At 39.3% G+C, this 23,188-nt stretch overlaps 1 protein-coding gene across 1 annotated transcript in view; it reads left to right on the top strand.

Annotated features, from left to right (window-relative positions):
* Positions 1 to 23,188, top strand: part of LOC124239215 (protein argonaute-4) — a 34,575-nt gene that overhangs the window by 3,945 nt on the left and 7,442 nt on the right. Inside the window, exons 2-15 of the mRNA XM_046660710.1 lie at positions 1,894 to 2,059; positions 4,751 to 4,871; positions 6,288 to 6,469; positions 6,655 to 6,791; positions 6,889 to 7,023; positions 7,949 to 8,036; positions 10,838 to 10,985; positions 11,247 to 11,366; positions 11,489 to 11,617; positions 11,860 to 11,993; positions 13,091 to 13,275; positions 14,351 to 14,510; positions 17,106 to 17,421; positions 17,564 to 17,698. Coding sequence (XP_046516666.1) covers positions 1,894 to 2,059; positions 4,751 to 4,871; positions 6,288 to 6,469; positions 6,655 to 6,791; positions 6,889 to 7,023; positions 7,949 to 8,036; positions 10,838 to 10,985; positions 11,247 to 11,366; positions 11,489 to 11,617; positions 11,860 to 11,993; positions 13,091 to 13,275; positions 14,351 to 14,510; positions 17,106 to 17,421; positions 17,564 to 17,698 — 2,156 coding nt within the window. The remainder of the gene's footprint in view (positions 1 to 1,893; positions 2,060 to 4,750; positions 4,872 to 6,287; positions 6,470 to 6,654; positions 6,792 to 6,888; positions 7,024 to 7,948; positions 8,037 to 10,837; positions 10,986 to 11,246; positions 11,367 to 11,488; positions 11,618 to 11,859; positions 11,994 to 13,090; positions 13,276 to 14,350; positions 14,511 to 17,105; positions 17,422 to 17,563; positions 17,699 to 23,188) is intronic.

The raw sequence follows: 23,188 nt of genomic DNA, 5'->3' as shown, positions 1-23,188 counted from the left end.
AATTTTTTGCTTTAATGAAAAATAATTGACAATTCTCGGGTTTTAGTAATGGCTGGAATTCAGTTTAGTTTCTATCTGGAATGGCTACAAAGATTATTAGTACTGTCCAGCTCAACATTTATTGAATTCCTACAATGTGCTAGTCATTGAATTAGGTACTGAGGAGGTAACAATGAACCAGAGGTCCATTTCTTCTAAGAGTTTACAATCTAGTGGAGGAGACAGAGTAATTAACATGTTTCTATGTACTTGTGCTAAGTGCTTCCTTGTATAGAGGGTCTTGAGAACACAGAGGATGCATCCTACAGTCTAGGAGATTCCAGCAAAGCTTTCCAAGGAGGTCACACCTAACCTGTGTTTTGAAGGATGAGTAGAATTTAGAGGAAGAGTGAACAATGAATTTAATATGTGAAAATATTTTCAGTACTTTAATAATTAGTGTATAGTGATCTAACACAAATTTCATTAAAGTGTTTGCTTTGATTTTCCTAAGTGATGTTGGACTGGAACAACTTCTTGCTTCAAAGTTTCTCTCCTTAGTGAACTGTCTTTGTTCTCGGCGAAATGCTGTTGCAATAAGAGAACCTGTTGTAACTTTCCATTGGAATCACAGTCCATTTTACTCAACACTTATTCATAGCAGAAAAGAAGTTTATTTTCCAGACCAGTGTTCACTTAACATTATCATCGAGAAGGAGTAAGGTTTTCTGTAGACAAATATTTCCCAAACTGTTTCCCCAAATCCATATCTGCTGAATATTGATAGATGTTTGATTTTAAAAGGAGAGAAAGAGAGTTCTGGACAAACATAAGTTGGGTAAATGATGAGTTAAAGTTAAGCAGGTTTATTTATTACATGACTTGTTGGAGAATTTAATACGATAATGTATAAGGTAATTTTAAGAAGGGGAAGAGAATATGCAGTTTCTTTAACTTATGGTATCTTTTGTGTGTGTGTGTGTGGAATATCTTGTGAACCATGAATGGAATAATTTGGGAAGACTGCTCTGTCTATACCAGAGTTTCTCAACCTTAGCACTACTGATATTTTGTACTGGATACTTCTTTGCTGTGGGGGGCTGTCCTGTGTGTTGTAGGATGTTGAGCTGTATCCACGGCCCCTACCCACTATGTCAGTAGCACCCCCCCCCCAAGTTGTGACAACCAAAAACGTCTCCAGACATTTGCCACATGTTTTCTGGGGGACAGAATCTCCCCCAGGTTGAGAACCGCTGGTCTAGACTGTAGGTTCCTTGAGGGCAGAGGCTCTGTTTTTTTCCTGAGTCCTTAGTGCAGGTTAGACATGTAATAAACGAATAAATGTTTGTTGAATAAATAAACTAGACCTGCTGATCTATTGTCCAGATTCTAAAAAATATCAGGTTATAAACAAGAAAGTGTATCATTATTGGTATTGCTTTACTTCTAAATTAGCAGGTAAGTTGATAAATATAGCTGCTGTTTAAGCTCCTCCTGTCTGTACAAACTAAAATAATAAAGGCTAATTTGTGGAGGATTAATGAATCATCTCCCCCCTGAATAGGGTGGTGGCCCCCAGAGTTTAGAAGTGGTTTTATTTTAAAATACATATAGTTTTGTAAACCTGTCTATAGATCTACTGATGCTCATAGAAGGTTTTATACAATAGCCCACATCTGAGAGGCGTTCATCATACCATCTAATTTTGATGTCCCCCATATTCAAAATAATAGCCACGTGGCAAAATATTTAGAAATATAGGTCAAAAGACACTCCAAGCTCTTTATATAAGAATATGTTCAGTGAATAATAAAATCTCAATCATTGTAGCTATCATTATCATGATGATGATCATGCAGAGAACATTATCCTTCATGACCGAATAGCACATCAAATGTCTTTCAATCTCTTTAGGACCTCCAGCCAGCCTGTTTCAGCCGCCTCGTCGTCCTGGCCTTGGAACTGTTGGAAAACCAATTCGACTGTTAGCCAATCATTTTCAGGTTCAGATTCCTAAAATAGATGTGTATCACTATGATGTGGATATTAAACCAGAAAAACGGCCTCGCAGAGTTAACAGGTAAGGATTAGAAAGAGTAGACTTCAGTGTATTTAAATGCATACAATTTATGATGTATCATATTCTCTAAATTCTTTCAACATGAAGGCTTTATTTTTCTCTAAGATGGTGAGTTTCTTAATAGCAGGTTTGCTGTCTCATACATGGGTATCCTCCACAGATTCTGGCAGGGTGCTGGATACGTCACTGTTCAATCAGTAAATATTTATTGAATGAAGAAGAAAGCTCACTCTTTCATTATGAAGACATTAATCTCTATGGGAAACAGAACTGTCTGGAAATTCAAATTTTATTAAGTGGTGGTATTAGACATGAGAAAAATATAAGTGAAAGACAGAAGAATCATCTTGGAGTATTGAAAAAAGTAAGCTCAGAGAGAAGATCTGTTTAATTCTAGCATTATCCAAGAGTGGTCTAGATTAGATGCTTTAAGCATTGTGGTCTGTATGACAGGAATCTACCAAATGTGAAGACATAGTTATGTAGTAGACATTCTTACGGTGCGCTGAGAACACCCACTTTCCTTTTCTCTGTTTCCACACTGTGATATTCAAGCAGTCCTTCATCTTAAGATTCTTGCTTTTCTAAGAGTGTCCTTGCTGTTAAGTGAAATGTTTTATGCTGCTTGATTTTTTTTCTCATTATAGATCAATAATTTGGCTTTCTGGTACAGTTTAGTCTCCTGCAGGCCCATAATGGTTTGGTTGTTGTATAACTGGGGTCGATTGTAATAGAAGTGGTGTACATAGCTAACATTGATCCGTTCAACAAATATTTTCTTGGGTGCTTGCTATGTGCCATGCATTGTTCCATGCTCTAGGAATACAACGTGAACAAAACAGGCAAAAGTTCTTACCCCTGAAGAGCTTAGATTCTAATGGGGGAAAAGACTGAAAATAAATGAATAAGCAAACAAAACATATTACTTGTTAGTTGGTGATAAGTGCTATGAAGAAAAATAAAATGGGTGGAAGATAGGGAAGGGGGTGGGGGTGAGCCACTGAGATATTATATATATATATTACATCTATATATAAGATGATATAAATTATAGCATATTTGTGTGCTCTAGAGAGGAAAAATTCGATGATTCAGGAGAGAGGAAAATTCCTGGAGTGATATCCATGAGCACACCAGAGTAAGTAGGCTTACATGACGAGCACTGTCCTAATTACTCTGTGTATACTTATTTGCTTATACAGCAAACTTCTATGGTAGGTATTATGATTATCATAATTTTACAAATGAAGAAATAGATATGTGAGAGATTAAGTAACTTGCCCAGGGTCATACAGCTCTGCCACTTAATCATTGTGTGACCAGGGGTAAGTTCCTTACCCATTCTGAATTTTTATTTTTTCTTTTTAATATGAGGGCAATAAGCATTGCCCTACTTATCTCACAAGGTTGTTGTGGAGATTTAATGAGAATAGAGGTGAAAACATCTCTTCACTGCAAAACTCTTTATGGTTGTATTTTAAGAATGTAAGATGATGGGGCCAGTCCGGTGGTGCAGCGGTTAAGTGCGCACATTCTGCTTTGGTGGCCCGGGGTTCGCTGGTTCAGATCCCGGGTGCGGACATGGCACCGCTTGGCAAGCCATGCTGTGGTAGGCATCCCACATATAAAGTAGAGGAAGATGGGCACGGATGTTAGCTCAGGGCCAGTCTTCCTCAGCCAAAAGAGGAGGATTGGCAGCAGATGTTAGCTCAGGGCTAATCTTCCGCAAAAAAAAAAAAAGAATGTAAGATGAGAAATTACCCTTCCAGTAGAAAAATGTACAGTTAGTTCTTAAGTTAGATTTTTTAAATTGAGAATATATGATACTACATTTCTCCATCAATTTTCTTCAGTTGTGTGATTTGGTTTGAAAACGTGACTTTCTCTCAGATTCCATTTGTAGTAATATTCGTACCTTACCTAGTTGTGATCTGTCTGTCTTAAGCTGTATACTCTAGTATTCCTACGACTACACTTATTTCAGAGCCTGCATACAGGGCCTGGCATCCATGCAGGAACACTTACATAAAGCTATGCATGCTTGATTGAGAGAAAGGCTTTCATTCTAAGGAGAAAGAAACTACATCGCTAATCTTTATAGAATGAGGATATTTTACATCATTCCCATCTCTACACTGCTTAGGAGTACTTTGGAATAAAACAAGTTAGTGTGCAGAATAATAAATTACCAGCATTGGTCAAAGGGGTTGACTTATTCCTTTGAGTATGATGCATCTTAGATTAATTGATCTTCAGATTTCTGAATTTCTGCCCACTCTCTTTTCCAAAACCAGTATACTTCAAAAAGGATGTTTATTTGCTGATAGACTTATCATCATTCACTTATGAACATGCCAAACTTCGATACCTAAGATAGGTTATTCTTATAAGGCTGTGTTTATCCTAGGAGAGGATTTTGGAAAGCAGGAGTTTGAGAGGATGTGGTAAATTTTGTGCTCTCTTTCCTTTTATTCCCCTTTCTTTTGGTTTATCATCTCCTAGCTGCTTTTGTTTACGTGTCACTACCATTCTTCAGTTAACTATTTTTTGAATTATTTGAGTCAATTTTAATTTTGACCCTTACTTTTTCTAAGGAGTGTTGAGCTGAAGTAGCTGAGTAAAGTATGCTGATGATTTCCTCACTGTTACCATTTCTCAAAGCTAACCTCCACTGTCTCCATTCCTGTTAAGGGAGGTAGTAGATACAATGGTGCGGCACTTCAAGATGCAAATATTTGGTGATCGGCAGCCTGGCTATGATGGCAAAAGAAACATGTACACAGCACATCCACTGCCAATCGGACGGGATAGGGTAAGTGTTAACGGCAACAAATATTTATTTGACTTAGGTCATTTACTGGTAATTTGTAGGAAAAAAATGTTTTCCTTTCTAAGAACAATTCAATTCTAAGAGCTGTCTCTCCTAGGGGTGATAGATTTGTTATTCTGTCTATATTCTCTTGTCCCTTAGTTAATCAGTAATTGGAGATGAGATGAGCATTAGCATTTAGTTGATTATGTCATCTTTACATATATTCCCAAATTTGCACATTATTTAAGTGCTACCTGAGTCTGAACAATGGAGTTTTTGTAAATTATAGAATATTATAAAGTACCCACTTATGAAAATATTCATCATACCACAGTAACTTTTTTTTTTTTTTTGAGGAAGATTAGCCCTGAGCTAACATCTGCCATCAATCCTCCTCTTTTTACTGAGGAAGACTGGTCCTGAGCTAACATCCGTGCCCATCTTCCTCTACTTTATATGTGCGACGCCTACCACAGCATGGCTTGCCAAGTGGTGCCATGTCCACACCCAGGATCCAAACTGGGGAACCCCAGGCCGCTGAAGTGGAACATGCAAACTTAACCGCTGCCCCACTGGGCCAGCCTCCCCCAGTAACTTTTTAAAATGTTCGTTTTTAAAATTAGAAAAGCAATACATATGTATGTACTCATTATAAACTTATTCAGGCAATCTAGAAATGCAGTAGTTTCCTGCCTCCCCACCTGCCTGCACCCCTCAATCCCATTTTCCTTTTCAGAGGATGCTGCTGTAATAGTTTAGTATGTATCCTTTCAGATATTATGTGAATTAGCTAATTATGCATATGTTTATGTATAGTCTTATCTGTTTGCATATTGTTCTAGGATTTATTTTTTCATTTAACGATGTGTCTGGGAGATCTTTCCATTTCTGTACATTTAAATCTACCTTTTTTTTTTTAATTCAGATATTTTTATTGTGGTAAAGTATACATAGCATAAAATTTACTATTATAACCATTTTTAAGGGTACAGTTCAGTGTCATTAAGTATATTCACATTGTTGTACAATCATGATCACTGTCCGTTTCTAGAACTTTTTCATTATCCCAAACTAAAACTCTGTGCCCATTATAAATAATAACTCCCCATTTCCTTCTCCCCCACTCCCTGGTAACCACTGTTATACTTTCCATCTCTATGAATTTATCTGGCTTATTTCACTTAGCATAATATTTTCAAGGTTAAACCATAGTGTAATATATACCTTGTTTTTAAACTATTCCATAATATTCAATATTAAATTATTCCCCTATTGCTGGACAGATAGGTTGTTTCCAATGTTTTACAATTATAGAAAGTGTTAAAATAAATATCCTTATACATATACTATGTTGAATATTGCTCGGATCTTACTCTCAGCCTTTGTAAATATATGTGTATGTGTGTTTTTCCTTAGGTTGATATGGAAGTGACCCTTCCAGGTGAGGGTAAAGACCAAACCTTTAAAGTGTCTGTTCAGTGGGTATCAGTTGTAAGTCTTCAGTTGCTTTTAGAAGCTTTGGCCGGGCACTTAAATGAAGTCCCAGATGACTCTGTGCAAGCACTTGATGTTATCACAAGACACCTTCCCTCCATGAGGTTAGTACGTTCGGTTGAGTTCTTTGCCATAAATGTCAGACTTCTTTTTGGCGGGTTGCACTGGAACCATTGAAAGTTTTCTGCATAAGTCATAGTTCAAACTTGGTTCAGTTTACAAAGTTGAGAGTGAAATGAAAGACCTTTCAAGTTTTTATTGTGAAACATACAAACTCTTTTTTCTTTAGGTACACTCCAGTGGGTCGTTCCTTTTTCTCACCTCCTGAAGGTTACTACCACCCTCTGGGAGGGGGCAGAGAGGTCTGGTTTGGCTTTCATCAGTCTGTGAGACCTGCTATGTGGAACATGATGCTCAATATTGATGGTAGGATGGAGCTCTCTTTACCCTTTACTGTTTGGGCTCTTTTTTTTCGGTCTTTCCCTTTCCCTGAAGCTAAGTATCCTTCCTTTCTGTTTGTTAGTATCTGCAACTGCTTTCTACCGGGCCCAGCCTATCATTGAGTTCATGTGTGAGGTTTTAGACATTCAGAACATCAATGAACAGACCAAACCTCTAACAGACTCCCAGCGTGTCAAGTTTACCAAAGAAATCAGAGGTAGGTATTTGCATTGCTGTAGTCCTGGAGAGGCCTCTCGGCACGGTGCAAGGAGCATGGTCTTGGAGTCAGTCAAATACGCCTGGGCTTCCATCCCACCCCAGCCACTTCTCTCAATGGGACCTTGAGCAAGTTACTTAACCACTTCAGTGAGCCTTAGTTTATTCATCTCTAGGGTAAAGTTAATAATATATATCTTATAAGGTTATTGTAAGAATTAAATGCAGGGGCCGGCCCCGTGGCCGAGTGGTTAAGTTCGCGCGCTCTGCTTCAGCGGCCCAGGGTTTCACCAGTGCAAATCCTGGGCGCAGACGTGGCACCGCTCATCAAGCCATGCTGAGGCAGCATCCCACATGCCACAACTAGAAGAACCCACAACTAAAAATGCACAACTATGTACCGGGGGGCTTTGGGGAGAAAAAGGAAAAGTAAAATCTTAAAAAAAAAGAATTAAATGCAATTAGATGTATAAAGCTTCTGGCACAGTACCTGGCACATATCAGGCACTAAGTAACCCTTACCCACTTAAAAACTTCCATTTTAATAAGATGACACGAGTTCATTTATTCTCCTTTTGAAATTTCTTTTCTTCTTTACTTGTTATTAGCTATTTTCTCTCACTAGAATATAAGCTTCATTAGGCCTGTCTCTCGACCTGGTAATAAGTGACAGGACGTAGTTGACACTTAGTAGATATTTTTTGAATGAATTAATGAATTAAAGTAGGTTGCATATCTTAAGTCATCTGGGTTCTAGTTTTTTCTGCTCAGCTGAGGCTCCTTGCCTTACATGATGAAATTGTTACTATATCCTTGCAACTTTGGTCCTGTACAATGTCAGGGCTTTCTGAAGACAACATTTGAAACTGTTTTTGTCACTATGATTTTAATTAATACTGATGTTTTGATTTTTTTTTTAACTTCAGGTCTTAAAGTTGAGGTGACCCACTGTGGACAGATGAAACGAAAATATCGAGTTTGTAATGTGACTAGACGGCCAGCCAGTCATCAAACGTATGTTAACCACATCTAAAATGATACCACCACATTTTTGGTAACAGAGGAAGCTACTATAATCATCTGAGAAATTGGTATCCCATGTTGGGATTTTCAAAATCACCAAGATCAGTTTTAAGCACGAAACCTTTAAGAAATGTTTAAATATTTTTGATAGAGATATTTATAAAACATATTTCTTGCCTTTAATTCATTTCACTTCTTAAGCAGAGTATGCTCAACATACGTCAACTTTTATATAATGATGCAGAGTCATCATTATAAGCATCATTTGTGATACTGTTGTAATTCTCAATGCATGGCCCAAAGGGTCTGTTAAGGCCTCTCAGTCACATAAGGCTGTCATGGGAAGATTTGCTGTGTGATTTGTTTGGAATTTTCTCCCTCCATTTGTAGCTAGCTGCCCGTTCTTCCAGCTCTCAGTGTGTCTGGCATGCCTCCAGCGGCACGTTCATTTCCACTTCCTCAATCTCATTTTTCTAATCACCCAAATTCTAATCGACTGTGAACTCTGCCCAGTGAGAAAATATATATGAAAGTGCTTTTAAAATTACTATATATGTAGTCTTATTCTTGTAATCAAGATCTTTAAACTCGTGTCAGACAAACAACATGGGCTCTTCTACGTAGAGAGCATGAGCTTAAATATATAAACTTGACATGATTTTAGTTAGTCAGAAGTCTTTTGTTTGTATGTTTGCTTATATTCCAGTCTGACTTTGTTGTAAATCCATGTTCTCAATTTTTAAATCTTAATGTGAATCAAAATCACCTGGAGGGCTTTGTTCTAGATAGTTGAAGTTTTTGGGTGACCTCTGGATAAATGTGTATTCAGTCTGATTTGAATAAATTCTTCCATATCGACTCATATAAATGAATTCATTACATGAATTTCTTGAATTATAAAATGATATTCCATGTATTCTTCATATTCATATTATACCATTTTAACATATAACATTATCACATTCATATTATAATGTTGACTTTATTCTCTAGGGAAAAAAAAGTTACCAAAACCTTGTGAAGTCACTATTGGGAACTGTAGTATTTGTTTCAAGAAGAACTTTGTCTTTTTCATTATTTAATTACTTCACATAACCCTGTAAAAATAGTTATGTTTATAGACCTATATAATCTTTGCATGAGAGTTAAAAGCACATAGATTTAAATATCACACAGCTGATACTCACTGCGTTGTTACTTTGTGGGGCTGTGACAGTTAAGAAAGCAAGATTAAAGTTATTATTTTGCCAAGTATTTGAGATAATTTGCTCACTGGAAGAACCAAATAAAGAATCTCTTCAATGATGCTCCCCAATTTATACCAAATATTCTGGCGCACTCTCAATTTCATGTATTTGGTCTGATTGCCTTCAGATCTACATATATTTGTCCTAGTTTGGGGATCTGAAAATGTGACCCGTAACTGTGCTACACTCATTTTACAAAAGTTCTAGAAGGGCCCACAACAAAGAATATACAACTATGTACTGGGGGGCTTTGGGGAGAAAAAGGAAAAAATAAAAAAATAATAAATAAATAAATAAATAAAAAGTTCTCTTAAGCAAACAAAGCTCCTATGTGGATGACTCGGGATCCTTATTTGAATTTAAACATCTGTAAGAAGCCAGCCAGTAAGAGATTGTCTTTGTATCTGTGGGTGTTAACTGACTGCTAGGGAGGCTCTGCATTTTCTGGTTCTGCAGCTTCTTCTTGTTTTAAATTCTTTTTAAATTTTAATTTAAAGTTTTTCTCATCCTAGCTTCAACAAACATGGAAAATTCCAACAGAATCACTGTTCTGATTAAAGAATGACTTAAGTGAAAATGTTCAAATAAAGATTGACCGGGGGCCGGCCCTGTGGCCGAGTGGTTAAGTTGGCGCTCTCCGCTTCAGCGGCCCAGGGTTTCACTAGTTCCGATCCTGGACACGGACATGGCACCGCTCATCAAGCCATGCTGAGGCAGCGTCCCACATAACACAACCAGAGGGACCTACAACCAAGAATATACAACTATGTACTGGGGAGCTTTGGGGAAAAAAAGAAGAAGAAAAAAAGAAGATTGGCAACAGATGTTAGCTCAAGTGCCAATATTAAAAAAAAAATAAATAAATAACCTTGGGGCTGGCCCCATGGCTGAGTGGCTAAGTTCACGTGCTCCGCTTCAGGGGCCCAGGGTTTCGCTGATTCGGATCCTGGGTGCCGACATGGCACCGCTCATCAGGCCATGCTGAGGCGGCATCCCACCTGCCACAACCAGAAGGACCCACAACTAAAATACACAACTGTGTACCTGGGAACTTTGGGGAGAAAAAGCAGAAAAAAAGAGAAAGATTGGCAACAGTTGTTAGCTCAGGTGCCAATCTTTAAAAAAAAAAGAACCTCACACCCAAGTACACACTCCTCCCAGCATCATCATTTTAAAAAAAAAAGGGGGGGCCAGCCCAGTGGCACAGAGGTTAAGTGCACATGTTCCGCTTCGGCACCTGGGGTTTGCCAGTTCGGATCCTGGGTGCGCACATGGCACGACTTGGCAAGCCATGCTGTGATAGGCGTCCCACATATAAAGTAGAGGAAGCTGGGTACAGATGTTAGCTCAGGGCCAGTCCTCCTCAGCAAAAAGAGGAGGATTGGCAGCAGATGTTAGCTCAGGGCTAATCTACCTCAAAAAAAAAAAAAAAAGATTGACCTTTGTTTTCTAAGTGACTAATCAAGATAGAAAATGTTAGTAGGTATTTGCTTGTTTGAAAAAAAGAACTTGAAGAAATTTCTAAAAAGACATTCTCTCCTATAGTTTTCCCTTACAGCTAGAAAATGGTCAAGCTATGGAATGTACAGTAGCTCAATATTTTAAGCAAAAGTATAGTCTGCAGCTGAAATATCCCCATCTTCCATGCCTCCAAGTGGGACAAGAACAAAAGCATACGTACTTGCCGCTTGAGGTAAGCTAAACTCAATTTCCTTTTCCAATCTGCCAATCTCTTGAATGAGTTAAAAAAAAAAAAAAGTCATGTTCTCAGCTAGTGGTAGAATTCAGTATTAATTTCTAAAATATTTTTGGCAGTTAACTTCATTATATGACAGAATTTTGGAGGGTTTTTTTTTTTCTGTTTTTGGAAATGGAAGATGTAAGATGCGGTTTGACAAAGGCTTAAGGTATAGAAGCCCATTGCACAAACTAATTTCTCTTTGCCCCTTGGTAGGTCTGTAATATAGTGGCTGGACAGCGATGTATAAAGAAGCTCACAGACAATCAGACTTCCACAATGATCAAAGCCACAGCAAGGTCTGCTCCTGACAGACAGGAAGAAATCAGTAGACTGGTCAGTAAGGCATGGTCTTTAAGAAAGCTCACTTTAAGATGAAAAAACAAAACAATAGAAAACTCCTGATGGGACACGGTTACTCTTTGGTTTTTATATATGCAGGCTTTCCTGTCCTTTAGGTGAAGAGTAACAGCATGGTGGGTGGACCTGATCCATACCTTAAAGAATTTGGTATTGTTGTCCACAATGAAATGACAGAGCTCACAGGCAGGGTACTCCCAGCACCAATGCTACAATATGGAGGCCGGGTAAGCTTCTTATTTTATTCACCAAGCTTCTTCCAACAACCAGTCAAAAAGAGAATAATCCAGGGTTTTTCCGCTACACCACTACACTGAATTTGCCCATAGTTTTGCTCATTATCGCTTTTTGTCTTTTGGCTAATACCAAATAGAGTTCTGTTTATCCCCTCATCAACCTTAAAATGGCCTTAGATTGTAATGTCTTTTCTCTTTTCTTTTGTTTCTTTTTTGTTTTTGTTTTTTTAAAGAATAAAACAGTAGCCACACCCAACCAGGGTGTCTGGGACATGCGAGGAAAGCAGTTTTATGCTGGCATTGAAATTAAAGTTTGGGCAGTTGCTTGTTTTGCGCCTCAGAAACAATGTAGGGAAGATTTGCTAAAGTGAGTATCTTCGTATTTTCAGCTTAGTAATATCCCTTCCAGATATGAAAATACCATCTTTATGTGAATGTGCTGTGTGCACTGGCCCTAAATCCCTGACTCCTATAGTGACACCATCTGGCTATAGGAAAAAGACCTTGTGTTATAGTAAATTGCAAACGTGGGAATTACATTAAGAATCTGACTCAGCTTCCTTACATTTAAAGCAGAAATTTCTGACTAACAAGGCTGAAGCAGTGCTCGTTGGCAAATTCTTGGGTTCTTAGTGAAGCTTCCTGTGGTATTAATTGTATCTTTTCAGCTAAGATAAAAACTAGTTCATTTTTAATCATTGTAATTTACCAGCAAGCTTGTTTTACTCGAGGGTCACTGACTGAGATGATTGGTTCACGTCTTACAGATGCAGCTATCTATATAAAGACAGTTAATGAGAAGGGTGGAGAAATTAAGGCAGGAAAAGGGAACTGGGATGAAAGAAAGGAATCCTACCAAATATTGGCAAACGCACAAAAGGAATTGCTCTGAAACCTTTATACGTAGATTGAAGTGACTTCTCAAATCCAAAATTTAAAACTTTATGATGACTTTTGCTTTTTTTAAGTGATGATTTCTTTTGATAGTGTTATTGCATCAGATTTGTTACAAGTTTGAATATAATCCTAAATACGCTGATTTTGTGACAGTGTTTCTGTGTTCTCAGTTGAACACAACCTTACCCATCTATTCTTGTGTCAAGCTTACCAGAACACGTTACCTGAAATTTTGACCTTGCTTCTCTTCAGTCCAGTATACTAACTTGAATGTTTAAAAAAATCTTTGGACAAGAATGCTGTTCTAGTCACTGGGGCCCAGCTGAGGCATAATTATTTAAAAATTCAAAATGATAATCTGATATCTTAGTAATACAGATTCTTGTGCATTATAATTGCACTGATACATCTGCCAGTCTATTTTTGGCAACCAAAGATTTTTTTTATTTGTTTGTTTCTAATTTTGGCTAAGAATTTGCAGAACTGAAAGAAGTATCTTAAAGGGAAATAAATGCTAAGAATGTACTCTGAAATGAAAGCACTGTGCCACTGGGTCTGTTTTGACAGGAGTTTCACTGACCAGCTCCGTAAAATCTCTAAGGATGCAGGAATGCCCATCCAGGGTCAGCCATGTTTCTGCAAGTATGCACAAGGTGCAGACAGCGTGGAACCGATGTTTAAACATCTGAAAATGACCTATGTGGGCCTACAGCTAATAGTGGTTATCTTGCCCGGGAAGACACCAGTATATGGTATGGACCCTTTTAATGTTGAATGAGCCATGATTTCAAGTAGCAGGTAGAACAGTCAGGATAAGCTGGGTTAAGCTGCACTCAAAACAACCCCAAGTTCTCAGTGGCTCAAAGCAACAAAGGTTTATTTTTTTACCCCTCTGTGTCCATTGAGGGTAGACTTCAGCCTCTGCTCCATGTCATCGTATCATTTTCACTCTGAGGCCCGGGGTGGCAGAGCAGTCCCTATTTGGAATGTTGCTGGCCCCAAGGCAGAGAGAAAAGAGAGCTCTGGAGAGTTCTTAACATCTGCAACTATTTGGCCACAACCAGCTGTATGGCCCACCCAACCTGTGCGGGGGATGCGGGAGTGGGGGCCAGGGAATGTGGTGGAAATGCGGGCCAGGGCATACAGTGCACTTCTCATAATCCCCAAAGCAGAGAGAACTGGAATGTTTGGTGAAAAGCACTTAGGCATATCAGAGTGGGGAAGAGTGGGCGAGCCCAGCACTTCCAGAAAAGGAGCTGTGTAGTTTGTATCTATTCTAAGAAGAATGATACAAAGTTCTTTTGGCTATCATCTGAATAACAGACTTGGGAATGACAGACCAGCTGTTTGAACTTTACGAAATGTCTTCAACTCTCTCTCTGTTTCTTTTGTTACCTTCTGTATATCTCTAGTATTTACAGGGGAAAAAAAGGAATAAAGAACCTGAAAATTCAAAGGGCTGGCTTGTGTACTGAGAGGGAGGAGCTGGGGAGACTGATTCCTTTGCCTGACCAGTCCTGTGGGAAAAGTAACCTCAAGGGACTGAGTGAGTGGTGGCACGCAGCATTTAAGGCTATAGGAAGTGGGCCAGCTTCAAGGCCTGCAGGAAGAAAGAAGAGTGGAGGGGGAGGGCTGGTTTATCCAAACTGAAAAAAAATTGCCCTGGGGTTTAGCAGATGAAAGGGCCACAGATGAAAAGCATCTAGCATGGTGTACAGTATATAGTAGGCACTCTGTAAATGTTAATGGGTGAGGTTTTTTCCTTACTCTTAGTAATTAGGAGAATATTTAAACATTTTAAAATTAATTAATGAATATTTTTTTTAGCGGAGGTGAAACGTGTTGGAGATACCCTCCTGGGTATGGCCACACAGTGTGTCCAGGTAAAAAATGTGGTGAAGACCTCACCCCAAACCCTTTCCAACCTTTGCCTGAAGATAAATGCAAAGCTTGGAGGAATTAACAACGTGCTTGTACCTCATCAAAGGTAAGATTCTGGACTCTGTTTGTCCCGCTTTTTTATAAAGATCTAACGATATAATTTTACAGTAAAGCACGCAAATCTCAAAAAATATGCATCTCAGTTACTTTTTCTTATGTATTTATACACTCATGTAACCACCACCCAGGGTAAAATATAGAACATTTCCATGGGGCTAGCCCTGTGGCCGAGTGGTTAAATTTGCATGCTCCACTTCAGTGGCCCAGGGTTTGGATCCTGGGCGCGGACATGGCACCGCTCATTAGGCCATGTTGCGGCGGCATCCCACATGCCACAACTAGAAGGACCCACAACTAAAATATTCAACTATGTGCTGGGGGGGGATTTGGGGAGGAAAAAAAAAAGCAGGAAAAAAAAAAAGAACATTTCCAGCACCTCATCAGGCTTCCTTGTGGCCTGTCCCAATAGATAATCCCCAAAGGTAACCACTATTCTGACCTCTGTCACCATAGATTAGTTTTGCCTGTTTTTGGACTTCATATAAATGGAAGCATACAGTATGTAGTATTTTGTATCTGTCTTCTTTTGCTCAACATTATGTGTCTGAGATTCATTCACGTTACTGTATTAAGTAGTAGTTTATTCTTTTTCATTGTTGTATATTATTTCGTTATAAGCGTATACCACAAAATTTTTATCTATTCTACTATTGATCAATATTCTTGTACCTTCAATATATACAATTCTTCTTCATTTTTGGTGGACTTAAGTCTTTCTCTTGTGTGTATATCCAAGAGTGAAATTGCTGAGTTGTAGAGAATACATAGATTTAGCATTGATGGATACTGCCAAATAGTTTTCCAAAGTGGTTGTATCAGTTTTTGTTTCCACTGAGAGTTCTAGTTGCTCTATATTCTCACCAACACTTGGTTGTATCAGTCCTTTTAATTTTAGCCATTTTGGTTGGGGGTAATAGTATCTCATTATGGTTTTAATTTGCATTCCCCTGATGACTAATCATTTGAGGACATTTTCATATGCTTCTTGGCTATTTGGACATCCTCTTTTACAATAGGCCCGTTCAGTTCTTTGCCTGTTTCTTAGATTGGGTCGTCAGTCTTTTCATTCATTTGTAGTTTTCTTATCTATTGAGATAATATCTGACTTGTTAACTCTAAAATGTTTTTATGGGAAATTCTGTATGTGAAAGTGCTTTGAAAAGTTAAGCTTAGGGCTGTGGTATTAGTCGTTGCTATACTTGAGAAGAAGATGAAATTGAGTCCCTTACTCTTGCACGTTCATATCACAATGCTCATTTTTGTCCTTGGGTGAAACTTCTAGGTCAATAAATCCTTCCTGCAGCATTGGTAGGTGAGGTATACAGGCCACAGGGGAAATTCACCTAAAGGCTGAAATCGTTTAATTTTACCCCAAACATGTGAGACAGTATAGCATAGTGGCCTAGTGTATACTTCAGGGTCAGACTTCCTGGTTTTGGATTCCAGCTTTACCACTTCCTAGCTATGGGATCTTGTGCAAGTTCCTTATCCTCTTATGTCTCATTTTTTAAATCTGGAAAACTGAGATAATAATTGTCCCACCCTTATACAATTGTTGTGAGGACTAAGTGGGTTGATACATGTAAAGTGCTTACTATGGTGGCTGGTACATAGTATATGTAAGCTGTTACTATGTTATATATATGTATATTATAAATACATCTTCGCTGTTATATTGCTTTGTGCCAGGTCCATGTTGTATGATGATACATATAGAGAAATACAGCAGAGCCTCTGCCCTCAGGGAGGTATCTATTCTTTAGTATCTGTTCCATCTTTAGTACCTCTTACAAGAGATTTTCATGTTTGGGATGCCTCCTATATTACACTTTAAGAATCAATACTCAGTCCCAAATCCTACCTCTAAGAATTGACCAGAGAAGCGTGATATTTTCCTCCTTGATTCCTCAGATAGAGAAATCAGTGCCAAATAAATGAATTCACTCCTTCAACAAATATTTATTGAGCACCACCTGTGAGCTCAGCAGTGTTCTAGGCACTGGGGTTGCAGCAGTCAACAGGACAAAATAAAATTCCTGCCCTAGTGGAGTTTACATTGTGTTTGTGTGTGTGTGTGTGTGTGTAGAAAGTAAATAAAATAAATATGTAAAATATGTGGTGTAAGTGATAAATACTATCAGTAAAAATAAAATAGGGAAGGACATAGATTGATTCTCTTTTCTAAGTCTCATATCTTAAAAAGAAGTGGGGCTTTTATCCCAGTTCCATGTACATCCTGCAGTTCTGTATCCACTGTAGAAATCTCAGGATTCCAAGAAAGCCTGTTCTGGAGAAATTTTCCCTTTACACGTAGAGATTTTGTTAAATTTGGATCGGGTCCTCTTTTTTAATTCTTCCCTTCTGACTATTACAGAGGAACCGTCTTGACTTCTTCGGTCAATTCAGATGCATTATACTGGGTGGCACAGCTGCTCAGTGGGCCTTAGAGTTCTCTACCAATGGGCACAAGTCTTTATTCTCTTTTATAAGATTATACCTGTGATTGTATCTGGTGAGCTGACTCAACACAAACATTGTCATCTGTGTGTCTGAGTGGCAATGTCTCCTTAAATCTGAGCAGGCCCTCGGTGTTCCAGCAGCCTGTCATCTTCCTGGGAGCGGATGTCACACACCCTCCGGCAGGGGATGGGAAGAAGCCTTCCATTGCTGCTGTGGTTGGCAGTATGGACGGCCACCCCAGCCGGTACTGTGCCACTGTTCGGGTGCAGACCTCCCGCCAGGAGATCTCCCAGGAGCTCCTCTATAGTCAGGAGGTCATCCAGGACCTTACTAACATGGTTCGAGAGCTGCTCATCCAGTTCTACAAATCCACGCGCTTCAAACCCACTCGGATCATCTATTACCGTGGAGGAGTGTCTGAGGGACAAATGAAACAGGTACTCTCATGATCTCATAGTTACCCTCTGGGGCTTCTAGGTGTCTGGCAGAGCTTCCTCCCATCTGCCACTCTGGGTAAATCAGATCTGAGAGATTTCAAGTGAGTTCTCAACTAAACATCATTCCATTTCTAACTCCTAGGTAGCTTGGCCAGAACTAATAGCAATTCGAAAGGCATGTATTAGCTTGGAAGAAGATTACCGGCCAGGAATAACCTATATTGTGGTACAGAAAAGACATCACACACGACTCTTCTGTGCAGATAAAACAGAAAGGGTAAGAAAACATAGGATAAGCTTCATTATCTGATGCACGTAAATGTGTTTTTGAGTGGGCATACATACAGGGTTTTTTTTCTAAAAGCAGAAGTGCCTAATAGTCGTTTAATAAATATACTAACTACAGTCGATCTTAGATGACCAGTTCTGAATGATACAGGCTTCAAGACTGAATATTTCTCTTGTGTGACAGAAATGCTGGTTTGTAGAGTTTTTAGGGGGGAGGTCAGAAACATGCCAGGTAACTAGGATGATAAGGCAACCTCCTGAAGGGCAGATTTATCTGTTTGGGGTTTACTGCCATTTGCTACTTTTTGCTGCCAGTGCCCGGGGCGTGGTTCTAGAGTATAAAGAAACATTTCTCTTCCAAATGATTTTGTATCAGTTCAGTGGATTCTTAGGGTACCAACTTTGAGTATTTCTGATGTCACACTTACTAACCATGGGCAAGTTACTTAACTTCTCTAAGCCATGATGTTCTCAACTGTAAAATGTATTAAGAACAATATCTGTTTCACAGGGTTGTTGTAAGGATTAAGTTAATAAATGAATATTCATTTGGGGTACAATTCCAAGCACTTGATAAAAGACATTTTCTGTATTCTATCTATTTATAATCTGATATTTCTGGCTAAACTAGGTAAGTTTAGGTGTATAATATTGGATGACTTTGCTTCTATATTTTTTGTGACATTACTTCATCTGTTCCAGACCCTCCCTGATCCTCCCCCAGGGAGACCAGTTCTTTCTGTTGCCTAATCTTGTAATCTGGGTCACTCCCATTATTTTCTAGAACAGCCCTTAGTTTTTGTCTCTAATCCAAGGCTGAGTTGTTTCTTTTTGTTTTCTGAATCCTTGGAGAACTGAGGTTTTCTCCTTGGGCCCCACGTTCACCAATCAGCTCAGACTCAAAGTGCTGTTTTCTAAGTTACCCAAACCGTGACTCAGTGGTGCTTCTTAGACTCTGCTAATACGGATTCTCTGAAGTCTGGCCGGAGCTCTGGGCACAAAACATCCCGCCACCCCCTCCTTAATTGCATTGTCACCTCTTCATCCCGCTGGCAGCTTGCTATCCATATAGCTTTAGGACTTGGATTATCTTTCTAAAACCCCAAGCTGTGTCATAGTTTTGTTCTTTACCGTCCTGTGTCACTCCTAACCTTTCAAGATTGCCGGTCCCAGTCTTTGGTCTACTTTACACCCCCGACCCTTCCCAGTATCTTCACTTCTCTAAATATGCCTCTTGCCTGTCTCCAACTCTGAATCAGTCCACTTGCCCATTTTCTTTACTTCTACTTTTAGGCTGATAGGGCTTGCTGAGGGAAAAAGTCATTTGTTTAATAATGAACCATATTACAAATTCATGATAGCAAATCTCAGCCAGGCCTTTGATGCTGCAATTTTTTCATGTATCCTGTTCTCCATAGCATCTGTTCCAAAGCTTTATACTCTTCTCAATTCCCCAACCATATCCATGACACCTTCATTGCCAACAATTTACCTTGCCAACGATAGAACAACCTTCTATTTCCCCCAGAAAACAAAATCTAGAAGGCATGAGTTTCCTTGGCTTCCTCTCCTCTACTTTCAAGTTTAGTTAAAGCTTGTGTTTTCATATCTCCTTCCTCATGTCCTAGAGGCTAATCTCTACACCTATGCTTTCTTTTCCCCCACTTACACTTGTGTTCCTAATCTTTCCTGCCTTCTCTAGAGCCTTACTTCATTAATTACCTGTTATTTCCCAAAATTTCAATCTTTCCCATTCTGTTGCCTCCTTCTCACCCTCTAAAGTTTCTCACTCTTCCTCAGTCCCCGCAATAAACTTGCCTTCACTCGGCCTCTCCTTCAGTCAACCTGCCACCTTATCTTTCCTTTGTTTCATGACCAAACTTTTAAGGAAAAAAATGACTTGACTTTCTATCTGTACCTTCTCACATCATGGTTCGATTCTCTATAGGCTTTGATTTCAATGACTCCATCGAAGTTGTTCCCTCAATGACTTGATCATTTTGAATCTAGCAATATCTTATCAGGTTCCCACACTGACCTCTGGAGCACGTAGGATGATTGCCTTCTTTGGCCTTAGCAATGTGACTTTCCAGGAACGCTACCCACCTCTGTAATCAGTCTTTGACCCCCGCTTCCTCCCCTGTCCATTAAACACTGATGTTTCCTGACATTTCATACTTCTCCCTCTTCTCAATTTCAGTTCTCTTTAGTCTCACCTGCTTTCCTGGATTCATGTGTTTTCTTATAGATTCCTAAATCTGTATTTCCAGCTCTAGACTTTTCTCGGCAGCTCCTGATCTGCACTTCCAATTATCTACCAGACATATTTACTTAAAGGCTCTATAGGCATTGTATCAGTCAAGATAGGCTAGGCTGTGCTGTGCTACCAAAAAACTCCAAAGTCTTAGTGGCTTACAAAGATTTCTTTCTTTTTTTTAAAAAAGATTTTATTTTTCCTTTTTCTCCCCAAAGCCCCCTGTTACATAGTTGTGTTTATTTAGTTGTGGGTCCTTCTAGTTGTGGCATGTGGGATGCCACCTCAGCATGGCCTGATGACCGGTGCCATGTCCAAGCCCAGGATTTGAACCGGCAAAACCCTGGGCCGCCGAAGCAGAGTGCTTGAACTTAACCACTTGGCCACGGGGCCGGCCCCACGAAGATTTATTTCTTGCTCACATTACACATTCGTTGTGGCTCTGCTGCAGCTGTGACCCTGCTGTCCTCCCTTTGGAGGCTAGACTGACATAGAAGCATCTCTTTGGAACATTGCCAGTCATTGTAGTAGAGGGGGAAAGAGATAAACGACGCGACGTGTGCTGGCTCTCAAACTTCTGCCCAGAAGTAACACGTTTCAGGACGCATTTTATCAGCCAAACCAAGTTACATGGCCACTGCTGAGTTAATTGGGTGGGGATGTATGATCCTCCCCCAGGGAGGGGCACGGGAATATTTGGCCCCAGTGATACAAACTACCACAGGCACTTCAAGCAAAACATGTCTAAACCTTCTACTTATTGTTTTATCCTCTTCCAAAACCGTTCCACCCCCGGTGTTCCTTTTCTTCTGTTACTTGGCATCACTGTATATTGAGTCAGCCAAGCTAGAAACTTCAGGGTTGTCTTTTAATTCTTCTTCTCCTTTACTGTCCTCCCATGTCCAGTTGGTCAAATAGTCCTCTGTGTTCTGCCCTGAAATTTTTTTTAAGTATGATTGACATACAACATTATCTGAGGTTCAGGTGTATAACATAGTAATTTGATAATTATATACTACATTACAAAGTGCTCACCATGATAAGTCTCGTAGCCTTCTGTCACCATCAAAGTTGTTACAATGTTATTGACCGCATTCCCTATGCTTTACTTTACGTTTCTGTGACTTATTTATTTTGTAGCTGAAAATTTGTACTTCTTAATCCCCTTCACGTGTTTCACCCATGCTTTCTTATGGTGGTCAGTATTTTCCCAAGATAGCCAAAACATAACATTTTAGTTTCGTCTTTTACCACGCTCTCATACACCTTCCATTTCCCGTGTACATTGAGCATTTTTATCCCTGGAATGACCACATCCATCCTACTCCTTTTTTTGATTGTTTTTATTAAGGTATAATATAGATACAGTAAAATTTACCCTTTTTAGTGTACTGTCCTGCAAATTTTGACAAATGCATATAGTTGTGTAACCACCACCTCAGTAAAGATGTAGAATGAGTCTATCACACACAAAACTTCTCTCATGCCTTTTTGTAGTCAACCCTTTCCCTCACCTACAGCCCCTGGCAACCGTTGGTATGTATTCTGTCCCTATAGTTTTGTGTTTTTTCCAGAATGTCATATAAATGGAATCCCATATCCTTTGAGTCTGGCATCTTTTACTTAGCATAATGCTTCTGAGATTCATTCAAGTTATCGTGTGTATCAGTAGTTTGTTTCTTTTTATTGCTGAGTAGTATTTCATGATAGAGATGAATCACAGTTTATTTATCCATTCCTTTTTTTTTTTTTTTTGAGGAAGATTAGCCCTGAGCTAACATCTGCCACCAATCCTCCTCCTTTTGCAGAGGAATACTGGCCCTGAGCTAACATCCGTGCCCATCTTCCTCTACTTTATATGTAGGACGCCTGTCACAGCATGGCTTGCCAAGCAGTGCCATGTCCACACCTGGGATCCGAACCAGTGAATCCCGGGCTGCTGAAGTGTAACGTGCGCACTTAACCACTGCACCATCGGGCCAACCCCTGTTTATCCATTCCTGATGTGAAGGGATATTTGGAGTGTTTCCCGTTTTTATCCCATCCCCTCTTTCAGCTGCTACTTATCCTATCAGGCATGATTCCACTATTTCCTCCCACCAGTTTTTCTCGGTGCCTTCTATAATGCCCTCATCACATTGCATTGTGGTCTGTTGTATATGGTTTTCATGAAGGGCAGGAGGGAAGTTGGCTAGTTTTCTCTCTGCCTCTGTCTCTCATCCCCAACCTCTGCTGCAGAGCCTTACACACGGATGCTCAAGCAATAACTGTTGAATTGAACCTGCCTGGATCCCCTTTTTCCCCAGAGCATCCCCTTTCTAGGCTCTGATCTGTAGGCTCCAAGAGATTTTTTAAAAAGGGATTCTATGGTGAAATAAGTTTGGGGATCACTATATATTCCATCTCCCTCTTAAATTACTAAATAAGCCTTCTGAATCTCTATTATGAAGCAAAGGCTCTGAGAAGTCATACAGTAGAAAATCCTTTTTAACTTTGGCTTAATCCGGTATTTCTCAAATTTGACCACAAAACACCTAAACACATGCTGCAGAATTAATATTCCCAAAGCACACACTTTGTGAAACAATGCTGGAACTATTATAACTCAGTTACGTTTCCTCTTGTCCAGCTAGGTACCCAAGTTCACATACGAATTTGATGGAATGAGACTTTTCTATACTCATAGATGTTCTTGGATGCATTGATGTATGCTATTCAACTGAAAGTTACAGTAGTTAGAATGGAGCCAAATAAATTCCCATCAAATTTGTGGCTATATGCTAAATAAACTTCCTCATATGGAATCCTGCTGTACAGCAAAAGAGGATGAAAATTGGCCAAATAGCAAGATTCAATTCCTTTCCTTGTAAATGCACTTCTGAAGTTTCCCTCTCTGCTTTCCTAGAAGTTTGATTTTTAGGGTTTTGGCTATGGAAGAACTTTAGAATTTTAAAAGTGTAAGAGATCATCACCTAATTTTGTAGCTAGTTAGACTGAGACCCAAAGATATTACACTTTCTTCAAGATATGTAGTTGCAAGGCTAGGCCTACAACTGAAACTCTTGTTTTCCTAATTCCCATTTCAGCGCATTCCTCCTGATAATGTATGTGCCAGTGACTTACTAATCCCATAAAAGTATTAGTTTTGTTGAACCTGGTGAACCAGTTTAAAGATTCCTTCATCTTTACTTTTACTGAAAGTTGTGGATTTTTTTTTTTACTCTA

Source organism: Equus quagga, chromosome 5 (genome assembly GCF_021613505.1).
Source record: "Equus quagga isolate Etosha38 chromosome 5, UCLA_HA_Equagga_1.0, whole genome shotgun sequence".
In the NCBI taxonomy this organism is placed as follows: Eukaryota; Metazoa; Chordata; class Mammalia; order Perissodactyla; family Equidae; genus Equus; species Equus quagga.
The sequence above is the reverse complement of the archived record's forward strand: the minus strand, read 5'-3'. Positions and strand labels throughout refer to the sequence as shown.